The 23,356-nt window shown below is 46.8% G+C and overlaps 2 protein-coding genes across 6 annotated transcripts in view; one reads left to right on the forward strand and one right to left on the reverse strand.

Annotated features, from left to right (window-relative positions):
* The window catches only part of C3H8orf88 (chromosome 3 C8orf88 homolog), a 242,820-nt gene that overhangs the window by 118,807 nt on the left and 100,657 nt on the right, over positions 1–23,356 (forward strand). For 2 of the 5 annotated variants that reach the window (XM_059723903.1, XM_019486620.2), the window contains one exon: positions 19,947–20,071. The exons of 2 other annotated variants lie outside the window; for them this stretch is intronic. In XM_059723903.1, coding sequence (XP_059579886.1) covers positions 19,947–19,967 — 21 coding nt within the window. In that variant the 3' untranslated portion in view covers positions 19,968–20,071. Of the gene's footprint in view, positions 1–19,946; positions 20,086–23,356 lie in introns of those variants that run through there. One more of the 5 variants, XM_059723901.1, reaches the window with a different exon arrangement.
* NECAB1 (N-terminal EF-hand calcium binding protein 1) overlaps positions 1–23,356 on the reverse strand; it is a 135,935-nt gene that overhangs the window by 79,684 nt on the left and 32,895 nt on the right. The window contains exon 3 of the mRNA XM_006266692.4: positions 14,599–14,707. Coding sequence (XP_006266754.2) covers positions 14,599–14,707 — 109 coding nt within the window. The remainder of the gene's footprint in view (positions 1–14,598; positions 14,708–23,356) is intronic.

Genomic DNA, 23,356 nt, shown 5'->3' on the forward strand with positions numbered 1-23,356 from the left:
CAGTTGAAAATTACCCTGTGGTACATGTACTTGGCACAGGTGTTAATGCCCACACAAGGGCAAGATACTGGAGAAGAATCCGGCCCTTTAGCTTCAGAACTCACTTTAAGTAAAGCCCTTAGCAATGAAGGCCTAGTTTGTTAATTTGAAAATAGAAGCCCCTGAAAACAGCTTATGGACACATGGACATTTCCTTCTTTACAGAACAAAAGTCCTGGTGACTCTGCACTTCTGCCTACTCTCTCGCAGCCTTCAGCCTGGGGTGGCTCCTCTGAGGGATAGAATGGAAGTATGAGTGGAGAGAGAACACTGTTTTCCCTTTGACCTTACAATATTCATCTGAAAAGAAATGAATACAGACCTACATGTCTCTAACTTATGCTGACATGTATTGGCTCTCAGCCAAAACTCTGATTATGGTTTCTCCCAGTTCCCAAGCTCAGCATTGTTTCAATTCAGGCCAGCAGGTTGTAAGTGGAGTAATTTTGGGAGAGCAACAAAGTGACTGAGTTAAAAATCCATGAATCTGTGCGAATGCATAAGCACACAAATCTCTGTTGAGGCTACATTTCCCCTTGTTGTTACTCTTGATTTCTTTCCTAGTTTCTTTGGCTGCTTATACATGTCCCCAGGAGTTGGGGGGGCGGGGGGGGGGCGGAGGGAGTGCGTTTTAATTAAAACAGCTCCTGGAGCTGTTCTAATTAAAATGCCACAGCATCACATGTATTAAGCCCCCGTGCATTTAAAACTGGCTGTGAGATTTGATGAGCTTTAGTTAAAATGCCTCAGCATCCATTTTTAAACCCATGGGGGTGTATATACATGATGCTGCAGTGATGCTACAGCATTCTAATTAGAACATGGAGCAGACTTGATTAATCGAGTCCACTCCAACATGTTCTAATTCAGAGGTGGGCAATTATTTCAGCTGGAGGGCTGCTTAACAAGTTTTGGAGAGCTGTTGAGGGCCACCCCACACCTTGACAAGTGCCCTGGCCCCTGGTCGCCATCTTGGGACCAGACGTCCTGCCCCTAACCTCAGATCTTTGTCACCAGAAGTCCATCTCCTTGCCCCTAGAAGTACTCCTTTTGGGAAAGGGGTTTGCCATCTTGGAACTGGAAATATATACATATACATACATATACACACACGCACACATATATACATACACACACACACTAAAAATCAAACATCTGTAATATATCTAAATTTTATTTTTAAAAATATTTTTGTCCTGATTTGTGTGTGTTTGCGCTGTATATATAGAATTGATTCCATAATAGCTCAAAATGAAGTCTTACTCTTGTATATTGTCGGGGGTGTGGAGGAATGAGGGAGTTATGGGGTTTGTGGGGGGCTGTGGGTGTGTCTATGTGGGGTGTGGGAAGGCTGTGGGGGTATGTATGGAGGTGGGTGGGTGTATATGGGGGGTTTGTGGGGATGTGGGTGTTTGCATGGGTATGGGGTTTGTGGGGGGATGTTGGGTGTGTGTAGGGGGATGTTGGGTGTGTGTAGGGGGAGGGTGGCTGGGGGTGTGCATGGGGGGGGTTGGGTGCATATGTGTGATGGGGTATGCGAGTGTAGCAGTGAGCAAGGTTCGCCCCAGAGGTATGCAGATGTGTATGTGTAGGGGGGATATGGGGGAAGGTGTGGGTGGTTGCGGTGTTTGTGGGGTGTGTGATTGTGTATGGGGAGGGTTTGAGGGTATGGTGGGGTGTGCATGGGAGCCCCCCCCCATGCACATCCCTCTTGGGCTGGTCAGCACCCAAGCACACTCCACAACAGCCCAGAGCCCGCGCGCCCTGCAGCACCTCCCCACCACCGCCAACAGTGCACAGCCCTAGTGCACCTTGCACCTGCTCCATACCACCTGGCTGTGGCGTGTCCTGCTGCCCTTGGGCACGTAGCTGAGCTGGGGTGACTCCTTCCAGCTGCTGCTGTCGCCACTGGCCCCATACCCGCAGCAGTGGCGGGGGCCAGCATGTGCAGCCACACCCCGCACACCACTCCTGCTCCAGGCTCACCCTTTGGGGCTGAGAAGTAGCAGCAGCAGCAGTGGTGGTGGTTGGGCAGAAACTATTGCTCAGTGAGGGAGGAAAGCAGCTTCTCCCCCTTGCCACCTTTGGGCAGTTCTTAGTGCAACCGCCTGGAGCCTGTGCCATGCCATGCTGGGCCCTGCAGCTCCATCACCACCACCTCTGGACTGCCCTACTGCTGCTCTGTACTGTCACTGCTGCCACGCTGGGCATACACCAGGAAGCGCCAGCAGTGGTGAGGGGGAGGGGCTGTTTTTACCCCATGCTGAGCAGCAGCTTCTGTCCCATGCTGCCACTGCTCAGCCCAGATGGGCAAAGCTGGAGCAGGCCCAGGGCGTATGGGGTTGGGACTGCATGTGCGCTGGTCCCTGCCACTACCGTGTGGCTGGGGCCAACAGCAGCGACAGCAGGAAGAAGCTGCCACCGTCTGGGCTGCCTAGAAAGGCAGTCTAGCTGCAGAGCCTCCCCAGGCCTGCTGCACCCAAGGGGTGGCAGAACATGCCACAGTTGGGTGGTGCCTCAGCCAGGTGGGACCAAAAGACCTGCCACGGGCTGGACAAAGCCCCTCCACAGGCTGGATCTAGCCCATGGGCTGTATTTTGCCCACCCCTGTTCTAATTAGAATGCATCAGAGCAGCCTTTATTATTTTTGTTGTTGTTATTGCTGTTGTTGTTTTTAAAGGCAAGTTAAATGCAAAACTTGGTTTGTGGCAGATTTATGGATGCTAATGTAAAACATACTGAAATGAGACAAATGAAAGCAAGAAAGAAGCACATTATCTTGTTAGTTCTTCCACATGTTGCAGTGGAATGGTTTTGGATTCCTAGGCAGCTTTAAACACATCCATTATGTATGTATTTAATAGTGGCCTCAATCCTCTGGTCTGGGCAAACTAGGATTTTATGCATGGTGAGGAAAAAGTGACTGCCTAGTTTTGGGGATAACTTGGACTGCTCCCAGAGTGAATTACTGCTGCATGCTACTCACTATTTATTTTGGAATAGTGAAAGGAAGACTTTCAAAGTAGGAACCTTAGGTTCTAACTTTCCACCTACAGTGAATTTCTGTGCCTGCTTATATAATACTGAATATTGGGTGATGAAGTGGGAATGCCTAAAACTTAAGAGAGAGGCTATGAAAGACATGAGTAGAAGATGACCAAGATAACATAACATTAACATAAAACATAACAACCAACATAAAATTTAATGAAGATGAATAGCTAGCTGGTGCTTACAAGAGCATTGTTATGTGCTAAGTACATGTCATGCATGGTCGTCTTATTGGCTTAAGAAGAGTAGTTTACTGGATTTTTATTTGGTTTCTAATTTACTTTAAACCACTGTTGCTTTGAATAATCAGAGTTGTTTATTTGAGGACATTTGGGTTTCATCTGCTACATAACTTTATCCTTTCTATTCTTTTCCCCACCCCTGATTTACAAATAAGAAATTAGGAGTTATGGGGTTCAGCCCCAATCCAGAAGTGAGGGGTTATGGCTTGACAGGGAATGGCATTTGGGAATTTGGCAGTGGGGAGAGTGGGTGTATTAATGGCCATCGCTCCCCTGCTGCCAAATTTTCAGATCTGTGGAGAGCCCCACAGGTCAGATGCGAGGACCAGAGTTTGAGCATCCCTGATCTAAATGATTGTAGCTCAGTGAAAATAGCAAATGAAGCCACATAGGCTAAGAACAGACATTCAAAAAGCTGGAGCCTGAATTGATTCAACCATTGTGGGTTAGTCTAACCTGCCTAGGCTAAACCAGTTTGTAACAGATTCTCTCTGGATTGAGGCAATGCGGGCAAATGCCTACAGTTGCTCAGGCCAGGAGCCGCAAGGTGCTAGAGCGCACCCTTGGTTATAGGAAAGTGTGCTGGGGGGGAGGCATGGCCAGTCCAGGCTGAACTGGCCAGAGAGGGGTTTAATTTCCCCCTCCCTGTGCCACCAGCAGGGACCCGAGTGAGGTCTGCCAGGTGCCCCCCCACCCCCCCACTGCTGCAGCAGCGGGGCTCCATGGCTCCTGAGCCAGAGGGGGGGAGGAAGGAAGGTTAGTGTCCCCTCTATACCCACTGACAGCTGTGTCTGCCCACCATTACCACCACGCTCATTCCATGCAACAGAATAAAATCCCCTCCACCGGACACCGGAGGGAGGGGGAATAACTCCTGTCCCTGCTCCCCCAGGTGCCTGCCCATGCCTCCACCCCACCAATGCAGCAGGAGGGGCAGGGCCCTTGATGGGGGCAGCAACCCCTGTCATAATGTCGTGAAGCACGAGCCCTTTCCCGGCAAGGGGCCACGCAGTGGGGTGGGCAGAGCTGTCCCTAGCCATAATGATTGATGTGGAGCCATGCAGCTTTTTACCAGGTGAGGAGCTAGCCCTGCTTGCAGGAGATTCATGGACTCGGGCAGAATTTGAGTCCTTGAGTTCTGAAGATCCACATGGAACATTTCATACCTGCATCCGGGCCAGAGGAAAGACAGAGTAGTATTATCAGAAGTATTTCTGAAAAACACAGCATGAGACAGGGTGTCTTCTTTTGCTGCTTTGTGAGAAGCCTAGTGCTTGCTTTTAAACCAGGTTAAAATACAAAAGACACCTATACAAATGTTCTGTTGCTAGCCATGCATTAGTAACTTTATTCTCTTTCTCCCCTACTGAAATGCAGCTTTATCCTCAGCAGCCATAAGCATAGAGCCGAAGTTTCATTTTTTTCCGATAGGGTGTGGTAATTGGCGATTAAAAGCCTCACAAAATAGATGGTTTTAGGACTGTCTGATATGTACATGATTCTTTTCACACTTGCATAAAATAATTTCCCAGGGTTCAGTGAACATTTTACCCTTTCTCTTATCCACTGTGTTCGTACTAAACATTTTACATAACCTGCCCTTTTCAACAGATGCCTTTGATACTAACTAATTGGTAAAGTTTTAGCTTCCTTATCACGTCTGCTTCATGCATGTGAACTTATGATTTGTGCTGGAAAACTGCACTAACAGAATCAAAATTCATACTGCATTGTGTAAACTGTTTTTCTCTTCACTAAATTAATTAGATTTTTGGCATGCTGTCACATGTCTCTATCGCACTATCTGCCTGATGAAACAGTTTATCAAAAGGCAAAAGGGGCCTGTGAAAAGGTCTACAAATTTATTTTCCCTGTTCCTATTATGATTAGAGATCAAACACTGTGGAATACTTTCCAAATGTAACACCCAGCATAAAAACCTTATACTGCTTGAATGCATGAGAGCATATGCTCAGAAAGCCTTTTATTGTTTTAAATTTAAGCTTATTTTCCTATGCACTGTCATGTGGTAAATGGTAGTCACTTTCAGGCACACTTCTCCAGTTATCAACTATAGAAATGTTCTATAGTAAATGGTAGTCACACAAACAAGCCTTTCTTGCGATTAAATAAAAACCATTACTAATCTTTCTGAGTCTCCCTTCCTGCTCCACTTCTTGACATACATTAAAAAAATCATAATACACACATCCTCCTACCTTCCCCATAGGAGTGTTTTTTACTTCTTCTACTACTGCCACCAGCTTTCTGCTGCATTATTTCTGGGTAATTTACAACTTCAATAGCTCAGATGGCTGGGTATTTTTCAGATATTAACTGTAGCATTTAAGTTGCTTGTTTAAAATCCTATTAGATCAGTTATGTATTCTCTCTTCCTGATACCAACCAGAAGGCAGGGCAGGGTAGAATCTTTAGAGACTAACTGGTTCAGAGAGATATGAGCTTTCATAGGGAACAGTCTACTTCTTCAGATGTGTTAACATTCTGGTACCAAGTTCAGAATATTATAGTTTTCACAGTCTCGGGTCATGCACAGCTCTTGGTTAAAACTATCTTTATTTGTGCATTATATTTGTTTTTGACACAGATAAAAAGGAAAATAAAATATGGAAGTAATAGCCAACATTCTTAGAAATTAAATGCTGTGAAAGGAGTGAGGTAGTCTAATTCAGCAGTCTATCAAAAAGCCTCAAATAGCCACTGTTGAGTGAGAATGTGAAAGAATTGAAGTAAAACACAGTTGCTTTAGTGAAAAGGCCTAGTTAAGATATAGCTGGAAATAGAATGCTGCAGGAGAATATTCGAAAAGATGATTCTGGGCCCCTCTAGACATTCAGGTAAAGGCACGATAGTGTCTGATGTGCAATCCACACAATTGCACCTCCTACAATGCCACACATGCATGGCTGGAGGCATGATTGTAGGATCCAGCATCAAATCCTATCATACTTTACTGTTGCTGGTACAGGGAGAGCCCAGAATCACTATAGCAGTGAGTAATGAGCTCTTGCAGCTGAAAGGCACTGCCAGGACCCAGAGTCCACAACTGTGGTGCACTGCTGGGAGAGGAAATCTGGTCAGCTGTGGGATGCTCTTTCCTGGCAGCCAGGGGGCACTGCCAGCTGTGCATGGTTCACCTGGCCTCCCCGGTCCATGGTCAGGTCGCCAGCTGTGCATAGTGCACCTCTGCAGCTGGGAGCCCTGTAAGCTGATGGGAGTTCCAGCCACAGGTGCAGGCCCTACTACATGTGCAAATTAAGGCTGGAGGGAAACAAGCTATGAAGTTATTGCACATTTTCCAGAAATAACTTTACAGCTGGATGGACCTTTTAAAGGCACCATAGTTAATTTGCAAGTGTAGCCAGTCTAAATTCATTTCACAATTAACTCAGTAATTGTGTGATACCTATAATGTATAGAGGGGGTCCCAGATGAACGGGTAGCAACTCTGTGGACAGCAACTTAATCTACTCAGCAAATGCATAAGGTTTCCACCTAACTTTCTGTTTATCTTAATAGGATTAACTGACAGTTTTGAATTATATTTGTAGTAAGTTCAAGTTTGTTTTTTTTTCCAGCTGAGTCAACAATTTTAAGAAATAAGGCCTTTATTCACAAAAATAAGTAATGTATATTTATTGTGCACAAAAAGCCTATAATACATTTAGATGAATTTCTGTTGCTCTCTGCTTTAAGGTTTATAAATATCGAGCATTTCAGCATATTGGGAAACTCTGGCTTTCTTCATTTTATCGCCCTATAGTTGGAAATAGCTGGCTCACATGGCAATCTCTCTTTTACTGCCAAGTATAGGGGATGAAGAACTGACCTTTAAAAATATCTGTGGGTATCAGCACAGAAGTTGCAGAAGTGTGTGTGGTAAAATGTAAAGATACCCAAGTTAGCTTAAATCAATTCTTAATAGACTAACTGTGGCAGCAGGGAGCTCAGCATGGGCTATTCAGCCCTCAGTGAGTTCTGTGCTGCTGTAGCTAGACTAGACTGCTACTGGTATCCAAGGTAGCAACCTTAAAGCTAGCTCATCTATCTATACATTTCACTGCACTCATTTCTGCAAATTCCTTGCAGACATACTAAATATCTTCATGCTGTTTGTTTACAGTACAGAAGCACAGAGTTAGATGTTATCCATGTGTTGCTGGTGCTTCAATCAATACTGCACAAACTGGATTACTCAGGGCAGAGCTTTGGTAGTGTGGGAGACTGATTTCTGCTAGCTGCTTTTTTATGGGCAAGGGAAATCAGAAACTGGGGCCCAGATTTTTAACAGCATTTGAGTCCCTAAAGACCCAAAGAAATGAGAATTAGGTGCCTAAATACCTTAAAATCCTGGCCCTTGGTTTTAGCCAATTCCAGCACTATAAAACAGTGTCTTTACTATAGGACAGTTTATTGCAATTTAAGAAGGGGTCCCTGGACAAGATTCTCCTCTCACTCAAATTTTTCACTGACATCAGTCTAGTAGTATACTAGGGCAACCATGGCAGCTGTCTGGGCATCAACTTGGGTGGAGGGAAGGGCCAGAAACATGGAGGCAGATAGAAGTCACTACTGCCCCCATGTGTCCCACTGCCCCAGGTTCCCAGCTGCTTTGTTATGCTTCTGCATTAGCCCACTAGCTTCAAGAGGGCTGTGTCTCTTTTACAAAAGCATCAGTGACATCTGAATCTACTGACTAGATTTTCAGAAGATGTACAAAACAGGCTTCCTGGCTGTAATCTTTTCATGATTCTGTGTAACCAGAAAGACAGCATTGCTCAAACTTAATATACAGTTACAAAAGAACAGCTCAGTTCTTAAGACATCAAGGTACTGAGATTCTCCATAGATATTTCATAATATATAGACTGACATGAAGAACACTGAATACAGAATATTTAAACTGAATCTAAGGTTGATTCTGATTTAAGAACAAAATACTATTAATAGGCTAATAAAAACCACGGCACTTAACTACGTTAGTCTGAAGTCAGGCAGAAGGTAGGGCAGGGTGGCATCTTCGAGGCTAACTGGTTCAGAGAGGCATGAGCTTAGCTCTGATGAAGTATGTCAGGATGTCCAATTTCTGGGGTCAGGGGCTGCAGTGCACACAGCATGACTGCAGACCCAAAGGACTACTAGCTATGAAGACAACCTCCCCATAGTCTTCCTGCAGTGCAGACAGCCCAGATCTCTCCACTCCCTATTCCCATGCTACTTCACCCCTGAGGCAGGTGCAGGAAACAGAAGCTAGAGAAGGGAGGGGGAGCTTGGAGACTCCAGCTGCCACAGTAGTAGGAGCAATGAACAGAGAAGTCAGATGGGAGTCTGTGGGGTGCATGTTAACCCCCCTTTGGCTACATGCAGTCCATAGAAGTCCCTGAAGTAGGTCGTTGCCTATGAAAGCTCATGCCTCTCTGAATCAATTAGTTTCTAAGGTGTCACCATGCCCTATCTTCTGCCTAGATTAATGAAAAAAACCCAACTTTGTGCATCTTGAAGAACTTTCCAGTATTTCTTCTTAACAGCTGCTTACTTTGATGCATATCCTTTTTCATGCCTCTCACTCACTAAAGTTTATCTTTCTTTTCCTTGCTAACAAAGATTATTCTCTGTGGGAAAATGAATTATTCTAATAATGCCATTTAGATCAAAAAATGAACAAAATAAAGTGCCTCCTACAAATTGCTCTGTGTCAGATTTCCAAATGCTTTGTCATGGGTTGGACTGCTACATCACAAGACATTAGACTCGGTCTCATCTCTGGCTAGTTATCTACTCTATGGTGTTGGGTTTTTGGCTTTGGCCTTGAGTGATGGTTGGATGAGGTGAAGGTGGCCAGCCATCACTTTGTACAGTAAAATCTCCATTATCCGGCATGGGTAGGGAATGCCAAGTACCGGTAATGTAAAAATGCTGGTTATCTAAAAATACTGAAGCCAGAGGGTGGGGAGAGGAGGGGTGGGGCTTGCACGCAGCAGCGCAGGGTGGTGAATGGCAGTGATGGTGGTGCAGGGGAGCTGCATGCAGCTTGCATGTGGCAGCGGTGCAGGGTGGTGGATGGCAGCAGCGCAGCGGCAGCATGAGGTGGTTGACATGGCAGTGGTGCGGAGTGGTGGTTAGCGGTGGCGTGGTGCCAGTTAGAGTATGTCAGCTAGTAGAATGCTAGAAAACAGGGATTCTACTGTAGTAGCTAACAGATGAGAAGCTCCTGAAAAAGGAGCCTGCTGCATCATACATAGGAAGAGTAGTAGTGATTTCTTGTGAGAGAGCTAGAATCTGATTCTGTGGCTCTATACTCCATCTCTTGATCAGTGGTCTCCAAACTTTTAAAGTCGGAATTTAAAAGAAACCCAAGATCTACCTTGTGCTGCCACCATCCCACCCCCCCCCCCAGCAGGTAAGTCTGTGGGGAGGGAAGTGTGGGGTGCAGATCGAGGCAGAGGGACAAAAAAATATTTGGGGGCACACCTCCCCAGCAGGTATGTCTGTGGGAGAAGGCGTGGGGCTGATTAAGGCCCCAACCCTAGTCCCTCTCTCACCACTGGGACCTCAATCTGCCCCCCCCAATGGCAGTGAGTGAGGAAAAGGGGCTGGAGCAGGGGCAGGCCCTGCACAGATGGGGCGGGGCAGGAAGGAGCCATGAGCAGCTCATCTAGGGGGCATGGGGGGGGGGCACGCACCCTGGGAGGGCATGGAGTGGGGTGCATGCCCCTGGAATTGCATGGGGTGGGATGGGCTGCAGGTGCCCTCCCCCCCCCCCAAATGCATGGGGGCCATATGCCCCAGATCTGTATGGGGGAGGGCAGGCTGCTGCTGCAGGCTGGGGCTGGGAGGCAGCACCAGGCTGTTCCTGGTTGAGGCTGGGTCTGCGATTGGGCCAGGCAGCTGTAGTGCTCAGAGGGGATTTGGGGTGGCTGCAGCCCCACCTCTGCTCCCAGTGCTGCTGCCATGCGGCCCTAGCCTCTGCCGGGAAAAGCCTGGTCCCAACCATCAGCTGCAGCCCACCCCACCCTACCGCATGCAATTCCAGGGGCATGTGCCCCCCCCCCATACCCTCTTGGGGTGCATGCCTCACCCCTTCCTGCGCCCCGTGGATGAGCTACTCACAGCTCTGTCCTGCCCCATCCTGGCTGTGCATGGCCTGCCCCTGTTTTAGCCCCGCTCCCTCCTTCACTGCTACCGAAGTCACCTGCACTGCCCCACATTTGGAGGGGGGGAGGGGCACAAGCCTCTCTTTTCTGTGTGCAGTGGAGGTGGCTGCCGCTGCAGGCTGTGCTTTGCGCCCTGAGCCCCCTGCAGCTGGCTTGGGAGCAGCTGGACGCAAGTGGCATCGAGAGGCTCCCAGGTCAGCTGTAGCAGGGCTGGCGCAAAGCCCAGCTTGTGGAGGGAGGTGCGTCCGCCAGGCACAGATGGAGGGCATGTGCCACTTGGGGCCTCTGCTGGGATGCACACAGTGACAGAAGCCCCACCCCTGGAAAAGCTTCCTGGGCTCAATCCTCCCACCACCCACTTGATGGTGCCCCACTTATTGGGCTGCTCCTGTACTCTGTCCCTCACTGCAGGGGCCTCAATCTGGCCCCCTTCCCTTCCCCCACCGACTGACCGGCTGAGCGAGGGGGGTAGGCATGTGCACATTCACATGCCCATGCAGCCCTCCCAGCCCAGCATCAACTATAAGAGGCTCCGGGTTGGTGACCACTGGGCTAGATTATGGGGCCTCTATGACTGAATGGGACTAGCAAGCAGAAATGAAATTAACCCTCTTCACAAGACACTATGCAAAGCTAAATACAGGGCTGAAATGAGGGTGGATGGGATGAATTTTGTCCTACATGCAACAACAAATCAAAGAGAGTGTGTAATAAAAATGCTTAATTTATCTCTTGTCAACAGCTGCAGTTTCAGCTATAACTAGTAAACATGCTGTATTATGTTTGTATCCCATTATCGTGATCTGCCCATCTGTCTTTGCTAGGATGCGGGAAGAGACCAGTGAACTTGTATGAATTATACGGCATGCTGATTTACAGAGTATTAGTTAGCTTATATTTGGTGTTGGCTGGAAAAGAGAAAACAAGCTGAAGGTTTTCCTAAGAAGATAGATTTTGCAGGGAAAAAAATTTTTTGACTGTATATGGTCTGTTCAAAGGCTACATTTCAGATAGAAAGCTCTAGTATAAATTTTTCTACCCTATCTTAGGTGCTGTCTGAACTCATTGGAGAAGAGAATTTTTAGGGCTCACCCTCTCTTCATTCCCTTTCAATGCTCTGTGTTTAGTGGCCTTATCAGCAAGTCAACTACTTAATCCCAGGTGCAATAGGAGTATTCTGATGTCAAAGGCTAGGGACAGAAGTTATACAAACCAGTTTAAATGATCAGAAAGTGGATTAAACCTGTAACAGACTAGAACTTCAGTGCACATAAACCAGTTTCAAAGGCTAGTACGGACAGTCAAAAAGCCTGAGGCTGAATCAATTAAGTCTTTGCAGTTTAGTCTAAATTGCACAGATTAAACTGAAACAGAAGTGAACAGACATTAACCTCTGATTCAGGAAATAAAGCCACGTGCCTTCAGTGGCTCAGGCCAGAAACTTTGAGGTGCTAGAGCACAGCTCTCTGGCTGTGTGTTTGCTGCTTCTTCCTGCTGCCCACGAGTTCTCTGGAATTTGCAGTCCAGAATTACAGCAGCAGGATTCTGCAGGGTTGTTCATTACTTCTTCTTCCTGCTTCCAAGTGCGTCTGGGATTTGTAGTCCACAGTTGCAGCCAACTGTAAATTTGAGCAGGGGAAGGGGGGTTTAATCCCCCTCCCTGGCCCAGGATCCCAGCCGGGGTTTGCCTGGGGGCAGTCCTCCCCCCCCCCCCCACACACACTTGTAGACTGAGCTGCATCCCCAGCCGGGCTTGCCCTCCCACAACCTCCTTGTCAGCCAGCCCTCACTGCTTCAGCTACGGAGCAGAGGAGCAGGGCCAGCCCTGCTCTCTGAAGCAGACAGCCCAGCCCAGCCCAGCCCAGCCCAGTCTAGGTCTGGAAAGCATGCTGAGGGCTGTGATTTAACTTGAACCAGGAAATGTTCTGGGAAAGAAGTGTCCTAAAACCAGTCTGACCCAAATCAGTTAAGTCTGATACTACATTCAACCAGGTTTAGCTTAAACCAGTTTAAGCCATTTTGAAACTGGTTTATGTGCACTGAGCTTCTGTTCTGTTACAGGTTTAAACCAGTTTCTGATCACTTAAACCAGTTTATGTGTAACTTCTGTCCCTAGCCAAAATGGCTGAAACTGGTTTAAGATAAATCTGGTTGAATGTAGCATCAGACTTAACTGATTTAGGTCAAACTGGTTTATGAAACTTCTGTCCCAGACCCCTTCCTGGTTCAAGTTAAATCAGAATCCCCCAGCATCCCACCATTTTGTAGCCTTGGGTTGGCCTGTGCTGTATGGTCCAGAGAGCATAGATTCATAGATGTTTCATAGACGTTAGGGTCAGAAGGGGCCTCAATAGATCATCAAGTCCAACCCCCTGCATAGGCAGGAAAAGCTGGAGCAGTGAGGGCTGGCTGACTGGCTGGGGCACTGCCCCCCAACCCCCCCCCCTCCCCCCCAGCAAGCTCCTGCTGGGGTCTGGGGCCAGGGAGGGGAGTTAAACTTCCCTTCCCCCAAGTACAGAGCTGCCCTGCCCTGCCCAGTTTACTTAGTGCTGGCTGTGATTGTGGACTAAATCCCAGAGGCACCTGGAAGCAGGAAGAGGAAGTAATGAACAACCCTGCAGAGTCCTGCTGCTATCATTGTGGACTGCAAATCCCAGAGACCTCAGAGGCAATAGGAAGAAGAAGGGGACACAGCCCATGCTGGCTACATGCCAGAAAGCCATGCTCTAACACCCCCTGGCTTCTGGCTTGAGCCACTGCAGACATGTGGCTGCATTTACTGAATCAAAAGTGAATGTCTGTTCATTTGCTTATTAGTTCAATCTTTGCAGCTTAGACTAACCTGCAAAGACTGAATCAATTCAGCCTCAGGCTTTTTGACTGTGCATACCTAGCCTAAGAAGCATGATTAAGAACACCAGCTTTCTTTTTCCTTAGTGCACCAAAGATGTGCTGGATGATAACTTTTTTCCTTTTCCGCTACTGCTTAGGACATGCAGTATTGTAAGGCTAAATATATAAGGCCAAGTTCTCTGATCAACATCTGGCATAAGTAACAAGGTCAGGCACTGGGCTATTTTGGTGGAAAAGAGAGGAGTCATGCATCCACCTTGCAAACTGCATTGCTGGCCTAGCAAAGCCAAACCAGTCTAGGGCTCTTCCTATCTTCCTTCCACTGCTGTATCCTGCCCTTCTAGGAGGAATATGTCAGATTCCCACTTCATATTCTGAAACGTGAAAGCCTGTATTTCTGAACCATTCTACAGTACGTAGAAGGGTTGCAATGAGGGCCGCATTTGGACTGTTTTGTAAAAATGGCTCGAGTCTCTTGCAAGAACTCAGCTGATTTTCAAATACAGACGTCAGAGTGCCCTCCAGGAGGATGCGTGCTCAGGACCACGACAGTCTTGTCTGGTCTCTAAGAGTACCCCTTGAAGCCAACCCAGGCATGGCTTCTAAAGCAGCAGGGGGAGCCCAGGCTCCTTCCAAGGGTGAGATCCCTCATCCTTTCTGGTTCTCCCTAGCTCTAACTCATCCAAACAAGCATCCAGTTCTACTACTGAGAGAAGACTTCGCCTCCTGTTGGGAGGGCACAGTACAACCCAAACTTCCAAGCAGCACAGCAGACAGTCTCTTCAGTAAATGCACTTACTGAGGCAAAAGCTACCCATCCAGAGGTTCTCTGCCTCCCTCCAAAGGGGTTAAGCAGTCCTTCTGTCCCCAGTCTGGACCACTCTGTCTCCCCAAACTACCTGCACTTGTCTGAGTCTCCAGACCCTGCTCTTACAGGCTGTTTCCCCCAGTCTGCTCCCCCATTGTCATATTTATCAGGACACCTCCTGGGTGGATGTTGAGCATCTCACCTTCATTGATATATCAAAGACATTCAAGACTGCTGATGCTAAAGATCCATCTTGTCTCATCCTGTATGTAGTCAATCCTGGTGCTTAACCCTTCATTCTCTGTACACAAGCTAATGAGATAAACTGAATCACACAATATTATAACAGCGTGAACACAGAAATAGCACAATAAAACCTGTAGTCCATCACAAAAAGCTGTAGCACAAGCTGAGAAAAGGGGATACATACTCAGTATTGTGCGTGTCAATAGTATGAAAAAGCTCATGTAGTTCCTCTCCACTCAGAACTCCATCAGCAAAGTAGGCTTTGAATTCTTCAAAGGACAGTTTTCCATCATCTGAAATGAAGAGGAAAAGGAAACATAGTTACAGGTATAGCTTGTTTCACCTTTTTTAATATTAATTCATCTACAGGAAGTCTTGTAAGTAGAACCATGGGACTAAACATTCAGATTGATTTAATTTGGAACCTTAATAACAGATCATATTCAGTGAAACTCTTTTTGTCAAGAAAATGTCAAAACTGGAACTTCTTGAAATAACAGATTGATTTCAGTAGAAGTTTCCTCAGGTCCAGAATGGATTTTCCAGAGAGACCCATAGCCCAGTAGCCAACAGCCTGGCAGTTACGGCACAGTAGCATATAGGAAACTAGATCTGAGTCAGCAGACCTTCTTGTCTGTTTTTATTATAAGTAAACTTCAAAGGATCTTTTTTTTCTTAATGAGTTATAGGAACATTTTTTAAATCTTGAAATTTTCTGGGATGGGAAAACAACTTTCTGCCAGCTCCACACATTTTTTCAATAATGTAGTACACGTTGGAAGCTCAATTAGTACACTGTGGTTGCAGCACACCTCAAGTAATGTCATACATCTCTCAGCCTGCAGAGCAGGGGATAGGTGGAGGGGAGGTGTGCAGAGTGCTTACACCTTGGCTGGACAGCACTGCTGCTGCTGCTGCTGCTGCATTCCTACTGAAAATGGGGGTGGAAAAGTATTCATTTGACCAAACTGACAGGATGTCCAGGACAAGTATTTAAAAAAGGATTATGCAAGGAGGAAACAAGATACACGGTCAGCCTGCATAGAATAGAAGTATTTAGAAGAACTGCAGTAGGGTGTTCAGAATAAATGGTTTCTAATCTCTATCATATTGCTTAGCAGAATGAATTAAAACCAGCAGACCCCTTTTGGGTTTGACTGGTCTGAATTATACCAGGTACTCCATACTATGTGATAAGACAAGGGTAGGCAGCCCCTGGCATGTGCCAATTAATAGCACGTAGAGACATTTTCCTTGGCATGCCAGGAGGTGTGCTGAGGAAATTGTTTCAAAAAATATATTTCTTTTAAGTTTCTGCTCCAGGCTCTTTCAAGAGACTCAGGAGGAGATGCTGCCTGAATAGCCCTCAGGAGGAGCTATTAAGATTTGGGGGGAAAGCCTCTTCTGCAGCACTTGTTGTACCACCACTAGTGGGGCACGCTTCCCTCCACTCCTCCTCCCTGCCCAGTGGTGGCTGCTGCAGCTCTGCCCAGCTTGCTGCAAAGCATTCTTCTGCAGGCTGCTTGGGGGACGTGCCTCCACATGAGAGAGCGAAGGGCAGGGAGTGGAGGAGGGCACTGAAGGTTGAACTGATTCAATCTGCATAGGTTAGTCTAAGCTGCATAGACTGAACTGATAAGCAAGTGAACAGACATTCACTTTTGATTCTGGAAATGCAGCCACATGCCTGCAGTGGCTCCAGCCAGAAGCTGGGGGTTACTAGAGCACACCTCGTTGCTGGTCTGAAGCAGATAGAATAGGTCAAAACTAAACAGCCCACTCTGCAAGCGGGGGTTTGCAGGGGCGGTGCAAAGCATCCTGGGATTCTGGAGGTCTGAGAGTTAATTTGAATCTGGAGGGGATCTGGGACAGAAGTTCAATAAACCAATTTAACCTACATCAGTTAAATCTGATATTACATCCATCTTAAACTGGTTTCAACTGTTTTGAAAATGGTTTGTGTGTACTGAACTTCAGATGTGTTATAGATTTGAACTGGTTTCCAATCACTTATACCAGCGTATGTGTAATTTCTGATCCCAAGCCCAGGGAGCTGCAGACTCCAGGGAGACTCTATGAGGAGAACACAGATTTGATTCTCTTTAAACTATTTAATAGACCCAGTTGAAACTTAGGCTGGAACAGTTTTTCATCAAAAATGTATTTTGGTAAAAATCAAAATTACTTCCTGGAATTTGTTGCCTTTGAAGAAACTTTTCAGTTTTTGTTTTGACCAGTATTCAGATATTAGTTAAAACCTTTTGAGTTTCAGATTCTCAGAATTTCTTTCAAATGTTGACATTTCTTCTGTTTTTGTTCCAAACTGAAATACTTTGATCATAAACCCGCTGGTACCCAAAACATTCTCATAAACAAACTGAGAGGCTGTGACATAGATGATTACATGGTCAGGTGGGTGGCAAATTGGCTTAAGAGTTGCACCCAGAGAGTGATGGTGGAGAGGTTGGTATTGACCTGGAAAGTTGTGGGCAGTGGGGTCCCCCACAGCTTAATCCTTGGATCTGTGCTATTCAATTTCTTCATCAGCGACTTGGATGAGGGCATGAAGAGCACTATGACACAAAATTATGGGGTAAACACACTAGTGGGACAGGATCGAATCCAGGCAGACCTGGCCAGGCTGGAAAAGTGGGCAGAAAAGAATAGGATGGGTTCAACAAAGACAAGTTGTAGAAGGGCACTTTTGGTGCCTGCCACTTTAAGGGCTGGGTCAGGCATCCAACAGGTGGCCAATAGCAGCAGCCATTTTGAGAACTTAGTATATAAAGGCTGCAGTCTGCTGCTGCCAGCCCAGGCAGAAACATCACCTAGCTGAGCTGCAGCAGGAATTACGAGGAGGTAAGGGCAAGAGCTTATGGGGATGGCTAGGAGACTCTTGGTTCTGGGCACGACCTAAAACTGCACCCTGCCGGGGATGGGTGGCCTGGTGGAGCTCCTAGTGGCGTGGGAGCCCCCAGGAAGTGCCAGGCCAGTTACCACCCTGGTGAAAGGTGGATTGGGGTGCCTTTATCACCTCAGCTCCCACAACTGGGTGGGAAATCCCATAGTAGGCCCGAGAATGCGGACCCATGCGAGTGTGGGCTAGAGGTTCAGAAGCCTGACTCAAGACACCCTCGACTGGTCAGTGCTGGGGTTAGGACCAGAAGGGTCAAAAGGGCCAGGGGCCCACTGCAAGGGATGCCCAGAGCTGAGGGCCTGGGGTTCTGACTGGCCTTATAGGTAAGGCCAGGGCCTGTGTGGCCAAAGGTCTCGGGGGGGCGAGGGGGGCACACCTGAGAGGGGGAAGTGTGCAGCGAGCTAGGCAGCCCAGAATGAGGGCAGAGTAGGCCGCCTGATAGGAGGGATTCAGTTGGGGTCCAGACTACAGGATTATGGAGCCCAGAATGGGGCCGGAGATGCTAAGAACTGTGATGCCATATGTGAGGCATGGACTGCGGTATAGGGAAAGTGTGGAGCCACAGATAGCGCCCCCTGGCATTGGGGTGGAGAATGGGCAGCGTCTTGTGTTATACCATCAGTTTATGGAAACAACAAATCATGGCAAGTAAGACTGGGCAGACTGCCCCAGAGAGACAGGTGGGCAGGCTGGCATGAGACCTGGCCCTGCGAGTTGCCCCCTGTCACACAAGTGCAAAGTGCTGCATCTAGGGAGAAGGAATCACTAAAATATCTATAGGCTAGGGGGTGATCTTCTCAGCAGCACAGTGGCAGAAAGGGATCTCAGAGTCATAGTTGACTAAAATGAATATGAGCTGTCAATATGACGAAGTAATCAGTAAAGCTAACTGCACTCTATTATGCATTAGCAGGTCACGAACAGGTCCAGGGAGGTGATACTTCCCTTCTATGCGGCATTGGTCAGGCTGCAGTTGGAGTACTGCATCCAGTTCTGGGTGCTGCACTTCAAGAGGGATGTGGATGACCTTAAGAGGGTCCAGAGGAAGGCCACTCATATGGTTAGGGGCCTGCAGGTACAGCCGTATGAGGACAGACTGGGGGACCTGGACCTCTTCAGCCTCCACAAGAGAAGGCTGAGAGGGGATCTTGTGGCCATTTACAAATTCATCGGGGGAGGAGGTGCGGGCAACAAGAAATAGGAGATGCTCTGTTTACCAGGGCACCCCTTGGAATAACCAGGAACAATGGCCACAAACTGACAAAGCAGATTTAGGTTGGACATTGGGAAGAACTTCTTTATGGTAAGGGTCACCAGAATCTGGAATGGGCTTCCAAGGGAGGTGGTGCTCTCCCCTACCTTGGGGGTCTTTAAGAAGAAACTAGACAAACACCTGGCTGGGGTCATGTGATCCCAGCACTCTTTCCTGCTCAGGGCAAGGGGTCAGACTCGATGATCAATGGAGGTTCCTTCTGACCCTAAAACTATGAAATTTTTCCCCTAAGATGATGGTATTTTTCAAATGAAAAATACTAAAGCCAGGAAGAAAGTGAAATGATTTATGTTCCAAAGAATCACCTTACTGTAGAATCAATGCTGCTTTTGAGGGGTAGCTCTACCTTGGGACTCCCCAAAAAGAAGCCCTGTATCCCCCTGAACCCAAAGTTCTGCCTGGCCTCCATTGTGCAAATAGTCTTACTTTTGCAGGCTCTTCCTCCAGGCTTTCCTCTTCATAGTCCCAGGGAGGACAGATTGGGGTCCAAGGAAGAACAGAGGGAATGGCATACTGGGCTGCATTAGTAGGAGCATAGCCAGCAGCTCAAGGGAAGTGATTATTCACACAGGGTGAGGCCACATCTGGAGTACTGTGTCCTGTTTTGGGCCCCCACTACAGAAAGGATGTGGACAAATTGGAGAGAGTCCAGCAGAGGGCAACAAAAATGGTCAGGGGACTGAGGCACATGACTTATGAGGAGAGGCTGAGAGTCCTGGGCTTATTTAGTCTGGAGAAGAAAAGACTGAGGGGGGATTTAATAGCAGCCTTCAACTACTTGAAGAGGGGTTCAAGAGAGGATGGAGATAGACTGGTGTCAGTTGTGGCAGATGACAGAACACGGAGCAATGGTCTCAGGTTGCAGCAAGGGAAGTTTAGGTTAGATATTAGGAAAAACGCTCACTAGGAGGGTAGTAAAACACTGGAATGTGTTACCCAGAGAGGCAGTGGAATCTCTATTCTTGGCGGTTTTTAAGACCAGTCTAGACAAAGCCTTGGCTGGGATGACTTAGTCAGGGATGATCTTACTTTGAACAGGGCGTTGAACTAAATTACCTCCTTTCCAACCCTAAGATTCTATGACTTCATTGAACTGTAGTGGCACATTAAAGACAGTGTGTTTGGAGCTGAGCAGTCAGCTGTGCTGTTTGGGATGTTGGCACTCCTTAGGAAAAAGGAGTTGGTGGTGTTCCATGACATACCTCTATCTGAACTGAACTGCACTTCCTTAGAATGAAAATGCAGTGCACATCCAAGAATTTCTCTACTTTGCTGGCAACAATAAAAAAAAACAAAACCTGATATCTGACAAGGCATAAAATTCTGAGCATTTTTTTTTCAGATTGGAACATTTCAAAAATAGGCTTTTAATATCTTCCAAGATGCTGTTTGGCAGAGTTGTGAAGAACTTATTGCTAAGGACAACTAGATGTGATGAGCAAACAGCCTGGATACCTGAACCCGCCCCCAAGCATTCTAAGGTAATTCTTAAAGGCCATCCTGCATTGCAGAGTGGCCTACCAACAACTGCCTTCATAGAATTTTTTTCTTATTGGAAGCTTTGGATCCCAACGTTTGTAATTCTGGGGCTCTGACTATCTCCAGAGAAGGTTATAGCTAGAATATACTTGTATCTGAAAATGATGGTAGGACACAGACCACTGCCTTACACATATTATGTCTTGGGGGGAACATTTTTAATACATGTGAGTGGTGGGGGTGTGCACTATTTCTGACGCAAGATGGAACCTTCACCTGCATAGACTCATCTTGAATTTTCAACAAATAGAAAACTACTCTGGTAATGCACAGATTAAGCTTGCAATTGGTGTTTATCTTCATAATGACAGTAGCAATTTGTCACTGTCTAGTCTTCCAAAGACTGCAGTATCCAAAAATGGAATTTTTTAAAAAGTATTCTGTATAATTTTGAACACTAAATATGGTAGTGATCGAGACTGTAAAGCACAAATATGTTAACTTATAAATTTCATATCCAGTAACATTATAGGAATACATGCATAAAAATTTTTAATAAATAATCCACAACATGAATTTTTTGCTTGATTTTGTTACTGTCAGAATTCAGAGAGAATATAGAAGCTGTAAACATAATTAATGTGAGCTTTCAGAGACTGATTTTTAAATACAGTACAAGAGGGATTGGGCAGGGCCTGAGGGGGGTGGGGAGAGATGTTCATGGTATATAGCAATTAAGATACAGATTTTTAAATTCAAAGCCTGAGAAACTGGACTGCTGAAGCAATTTGAGACAGAAGTTGTTCACAGCAGAATGATGTCAGTAGACTTTCACCTCCCTCCACACCATTTAATCTGAACATTAACTGAATGCAAAATAGAGAAGTGAAGAAATATAAATGGATGATTCAAAACTCAGAAGGAATCAATAAAAAGGTGTAGTGTAATAGCGCTAGGAGCTTATACAGGGGCTAATATATCATTAACATAGAAGATGATTAAGAGGTCAGACACACACATTTAATTCCAGGGACACAGGAAAGTCCTGAAGAGACAAGGACACAAGTGGAATCCTGTCCCCATCAAAGTGCATGAGAAACAATTATGGGGCAAATGATAAAGTCTGCCATGTCTCTTAAAATTTGCTACCAGGCACCGGAGCAGTTTCACAAACTTAATTCAAGAGCTCTTGTAAACAAAAGTCATAAGCTAATACATTTGATTCCTTGCCTTTTGTTTTATGACCTGCTCTTGAATTTGGTCTTGTGTATCTGAACAAGTCTCAAAGACGGCTCTGCCAGACTACTGAAACCTGGACTAACGTCTAATTTAAATGGGATTATTATGACTCGCATGAGTATAAATGAGGCCAGAACCAGGCCTACCCACTTCTATTGAGAACACATTGGTCCTGCAAGACAAAAATCTTTGCCCTTAGTGTGAAGAAGACCCAAGAGTGGCTTTAGTTTAGCTGTATATACAGGCGTCCCTCACCATTCATGGGGGATACGCTCCCATGATCCCACCCCCAACGGTGAAATCCACAAATAAGGCACTGCATTCAAGAACGCAGTGCCCCTGGCAGCTGAGGGGGGATGGGTGGGTGAGCACAGCTCCGGCGGTAGCCCGGTGGCAGCAAGCACGGAGCTCCCAAGGAGCTCCAGTAAGGGTTTAAAGTGTATTTAAAATACGGGTTCAGCATTTGCGACTATTTGAAACTGCGAATGCTGAACCTGTGAATCCGGAGGGTTTCCTGTACTCACAATTATGGTCAAAATAAAACATCAGAAACTACAAGAAGCCAAAAAGTGAAGCTGACAATGTTTTGACTTAGGCAAGCAATTTTCTGTGACAGAATTTCCATAAACATATGTTTCAATAGCTACATCTGCCATTTGGCATTATATACAGAGTATCTCAAATGTTGAATTTACTGAGAACAAGACTTATTTATGTGTTTTTGTGTTTAACAAATCTGTTTTAAACATAATTACTTAATACAGGGCGTCAAACTTAAGATCTGCAAGCCAGATCTGGCCTGTAGAGCTGTCATACAGGCATGGGGTGTGTAGAAGAGCAGAGGATTTGGGGATGGGACCCACTGCTGAAATCCAGGGCGGAGAGCCCCACTGGTGACATGCATCAGCAGCGAGGGACAAACAAGGGCTGTATTAACTTCCACTGGTGCCAGCAAGGAGTGAGCCTTGTGATGCCAGGGGGTGAGGTGAGGGGTTGTGTGACAGGATTGGTGCCCAAGGGCTCCAATGATGCCACCCGAATCCTGCAAGGCTCTTGTTCTTGCCTCTCAGGGTCTCACCCTGCTTCCTACCCTGCCAAACTTTGTTCTTGAAAGTAATGAAAGGAGACTGCCTTTGGGGGCTGGTAAGCCTAGGTGCTCTCTCACTCTCTCAGTATTTGCTCGCTTAGGCCCTACATGCCCTAAAGGCAATTTGTGGCCTCCTTCTGCCCTACAGCTAGGCCCATGCCTTACAGGTGTTACTCCATTGCCCATTAATCCCTTGCTAAGCCTCAGCTTTACCAGCTGCTGACTGGTAACCCAGACCCACTGTTTCTGGCTTGGCCTTTCCAATCTCAGCCTTTGGTTGGCCCCTGGCTGCCTCAATCATCATGCCTGGGTTCAGGCTTCAGTCCTCTCAGCTTAGCTGGCCTGTGTCTCCAGTCTCTTGGCCACTCAGCCTTGTCTTGCTTCTGGTCCCAGCCACCCTGGCACCCCTGACCCAGTGTAAGGCTGCTCCCAGTTCAGCGCAGCTGCCGCTTTTGTTCCTGATTCAGGGTAAGGCTTTATGCTGGGTGCCCCTTTGGTACACCTGTGGCCTCTGCTTCTACTCTTTCAGCCACGTCCAGTCCACTGGTTGTACAATGAACAAAAGCAAACATATACTAGCACAATTAACACACGCTTACCACCTAAACAAAACTTACCTTCCACAAACCATAGCTCCTGGGCTAAGGCTCCTTCTCACACTTATGGGAAGCCTCTGTTGCCCTGGACGCTGCATCCCACAGCCTGCTTCCCTGCAGAAGCTTCTCTCACTGCAGGCTGCAGAGCTGGGCTTATGTGCATGGGAGTCCCAGCTCCTTGCAATTACCTGTCTTCCTCTTCACCAAGCATAGGGGTTTTCACTTGCTTAATTAATGTCTGTGAGTGATCTAGCCACTCTGTCTTCTTAAACTGACAGCAGCCCCTGGCTCCCTGGCATGTGTTCCTTCTGCCCAGACTGGCCACTTTAATCCCCTCTCCCAACATCATCT

The sequence above is a fragment of the Alligator mississippiensis genome, chromosome 3 (genome assembly GCF_030867095.1).
Source record: "Alligator mississippiensis isolate rAllMis1 chromosome 3, rAllMis1, whole genome shotgun sequence".
Lineage (NCBI taxonomy): Eukaryota > Metazoa > Chordata > Crocodylia > Alligatoridae > Alligator > Alligator mississippiensis.